General features: G+C 39.5%; 1 protein-coding gene across 1 annotated transcript; it reads right to left on the minus strand.

Annotated features, from left to right (window-relative positions):
• Positions 1–1571: 1571 nt before the first annotated feature.
• Positions 1572–3428, minus strand: LOC145911722 (uncharacterized). The gene is made up of 4 exons (XM_082999142.1): positions 3323–3428; positions 2965–3153; positions 2293–2548; positions 1572–2022 (listed from the first exon to the last, which is right to left on the minus strand). Exons 1-4 carry the CDS (start codon positions 3384–3386, stop codon positions 1914–1916), a joined length of 618 nt encoding a protein of 205 aa, XP_082855268.1. The 5' UTR covers positions 3387–3428; the 3' UTR covers positions 1572–1913.
• Positions 3429–3629: the final 201 nt, after the last annotated feature.

Consider the following 3629-nt stretch of genomic DNA (forward strand, 5'->3'; position numbering starts at 1 on the left):
TTAGTGGTCACGTTGTTATGATGGCAAGCGGTTCGCTTACGTGAAAGTCAATTAGTTTTGTTCTTAAACGCGTTGCCAATATTACGCATGTTGAAAACAACTATTGGCGCTCGAATAGGTGCAAATAGGAATATAAGGCTACTGTTTGGAAAATAGTTTTTATTTGTTTGTTTTCTTGATAACGTAAAGCTCACATTTGATCCCTTTTGGTTACAAATATATTAAAGCCTTTCTTTGAAAGTAGTAGTAATAAAACTATGGCGCAAGCACTACTGCAAAAACTCACATCGAGTGTTCCATAGCGTTACACAATTGCGCAAGCCAGGAAGCCACCGTTTTTGTGACGATTGGCGCGAACACTGGCGTTCGTATTTTGCGATTCTCGACCACAATTAACCTTAGTTTACACCTGAAAATCGGGGAATTCCTTCTTTGAAAAATCCTGGATACGGCATTGCATATATATGTGCAAAACAGCTCGACTACAGTTCGGACATTGTTCCAAAGTTTACAATTTATCAACAGGTAAAAGTCAAACAAAATTGTTGTAACGATTATAAACAGGTATAAAGTGATTCCTAGAACTGGCCTAGATTGCTGCTAAATCATAAACAATATCTTGGTTGGATGATTTAGCAGCAATCTAGGCCAGTCCTAAGAATCACTTTTTACAAGAATTTCAATGCTTTTATCCCAAAACCAACCCAAGTTGTCAGTGGGAATTCTATAATATTTATGAATAATTCTATATAAACAGGCATACAAACTATCAATATGTAATACAACCATTAAACCACAGTAGAGCCTTTTAAGTATACGACAGCTCTTACAATGGCACCCATCAAAATTAAAAGCAAACCAGTCTCAACAGTTCCACATGCTTTAAATACAAACCATTTTTACCAAGCCTTCACTACAGACCTCACAACTAAACTGATTCTACCGAAGTTACCCGGCGTCCTTAAAAAGCCGCTTGATTGTTGCGGCATAAACGTCAATTGCTACGTAACAAGCGGTGCCGGCGGCCGGCCTAAACACCCCGCCTGCACGGAATGATTGCAAGCCGCATCAAATCACAACTTGCAATGTCATTGTGTAAGCGTCTCGGACCGTAGTAGTCGTGATGGACAGCCGAAAGCGTTACAGCGAAAATAAACATAGCGCCTCATTACCTCGACCGCATTGACGTAATAATTCTGAAATATTTTAATCGACACTGGGGGCGCTCGCTCGCCTTCAACTTTAACACGCAAGCGACAGATTTGGAATAACAGCGCGGCGGTTTCCTTGCATCTGAGAGACTGCTGGCTGCACTGTGCAGGTGTATGCAATTCCGCACGTTGCCATATGCGGCGCAGTAAGAAAATTGCACTTTCATCATCCAACCATTGGAGAGCTTTAGGATGATTACACTGGCGTTCTACGTGGTTTGCAGATGCTTGCACGAATCTGTGCTGCAATCCTAATTTTAGGAGGCAATAATTAATTTACGCAAAAAATATCGTCATCAACTTTAATGAAATTTTAAGATGCTGCATTTTTTATGGTTGTTGTTAAACATTGTACAAGTTTATGGGTGATGTTTATTGAAACGAAGTGCGTCACCTTGTGATCAATAATTGCAATAAAATGAACAGCGCAAACATTTATTTGTGATACGGAAAAGCAATGTTATAATGTCCAATCATGCATTTATACATGCAATCGTCAATTCAAACACACAAGCTGATTTCATTATAAACGTACAAAAGTCTTCGTTTTTAACGCAGTTGGAAAAAAAGCAATTGTGACATGGCAAGAAGGGTCTGTTTCGTCATCAAGGGAATAGTAAACAAGGTTGACCAAGGGTGAAGCAGCACCAAAACATTACAATTACGCTGCCAAAGGTTCCAGATAGACGTTATATTTGACGTCTAATGAACTGATGGGCTTAAACGCAATGTGAGAAGTTGATATTGCTCTTCTGTATCTTCCGAATCCGAATCCGTGTAAAGGCGATTATCCGATCCACGGACTGTCGCTCTGAAAATGAGTATGACACAGTTTATAGTTCGTTCGGTCAAGTACCCATATTAAACACATGCTTGAACCCAGACTTGTATTTTATATTTGGGTAGTTTTTGATTAGTTATGAATTTTATTAGAAACCAGCTTTTTTATTACTTTTTAAAAGATAAAGATTTTATATTTTTACGCGCTAAATATAAAACAAAAAGGTAATCTGTGTCGTTGTTGTTGCTTTCGGTGTGGTACAAAAACGAACAAATAAATTATAAATTACATCATTCTTACCTTAAAGTTACATCTCCGCACGTGGGCGCTACCCACTTTCCGAAACCGGCTTTAACGACACGCCTTCCAGTGTTCAAAATCAAAGGTTCGGTGCAACCGTTGGGTGGCGTAGCTGTTTTATTCTTTATCGTACGTGGCGTCTTGAACACCCCCAAACCTCCACATTCCTCCGTGATCGAACCGCCACTTTCGAGTGTGACGTAGAAACCAGTCATGCGAATCTTCTTTCCTCGGCGCTTGTGCATCCTCACGGTAACTGCGAAAACATTTTTCGATTTATTTTTCTCTGCGAATTAATGCGAGGATTGTAGTCCACGGAAGTCAATCGTTAACGTTGATGCGTTGCAGAAATACACAACGTGGATTATCGGAATTTTGTATTTTCGTTTCTGTTGTTTCTTGTATTTTCGCTTCTATTGTTAAAATGCAAGTTTACGGTATAAGTAATGAAGGCGAACCGAGTAATGTTCGTTGTCATTTGCAGCTTTGACGGGGGCGTCTTTATACTGTTAAAATCCACAAATTGACCTCTCGACGCCTGGACAACTTTGAAATGAGTTTATATGTTTAAAACGATACATTGGAGCTAATTTGTGCGGGGCGATGGCAGGTAGTAGATACAACAACGAAGCGAAGGACGTTATCCGATTAAAAACTTTTCGTTAGACAAACCTGAGTGTTTCTTGCCCGGCTTGTAACGACCTTCGGAATCCAAACCCTTGACGAGCAACTTGAAGTAGGGTTGTGTGAAGTTCACCCGACCTGCAAGAATCCAGTTATCGGCCTCTTTGTAATTCCACAGTGGAATTTGGCAATTTGAAGGTGGGTTCGGGTTGGGGGCGTTGAGTAACCGTCTTGATCCTTTGAAAATAATTTCGATCATGAAAATTGCCAAAAAATGGCAGGAAATCCAACAAAATAAAGTCTGACAGCAATGTTAAATAAACGACAATGAAGAATTAACAAAAACTTTCAATTAATTTCAAAACACAGACACAAGTGATGTCAATTTATAGTTTGATAGACTTACTCTTTGCCGACTCAGAGACGGAGAAGATCGCCAACAGAATCAAGAAACAGGTAATCAACTTCATTTTCCTATATTTATCGAAACAAATCTATGTGCTTTTTCAACTGCACACAAATAAATATAGTTTCACGGAAATGATATACAAACGAGAACGATTTAAACCCAGCACGAGGTCAATAAACGAACAATCGTTAAAATTAACGAAACTGCGAAAGTTTTATTCATTCGCGCGATTCTTTCCGCAGACGCAACGACCGAATGAGGTTGCAGCTCATATCGCATCGATCTTATAGTGACGATTGCGATT

This window comes from Ascidia mentula, chromosome 8, assembly GCF_947561715.1.
Source record: "Ascidia mentula chromosome 8, kaAscMent1.1, whole genome shotgun sequence".
Taxonomy (NCBI): Eukaryota; Metazoa; Chordata; class Ascidiacea; order Phlebobranchia; family Ascidiidae; genus Ascidia; species Ascidia mentula.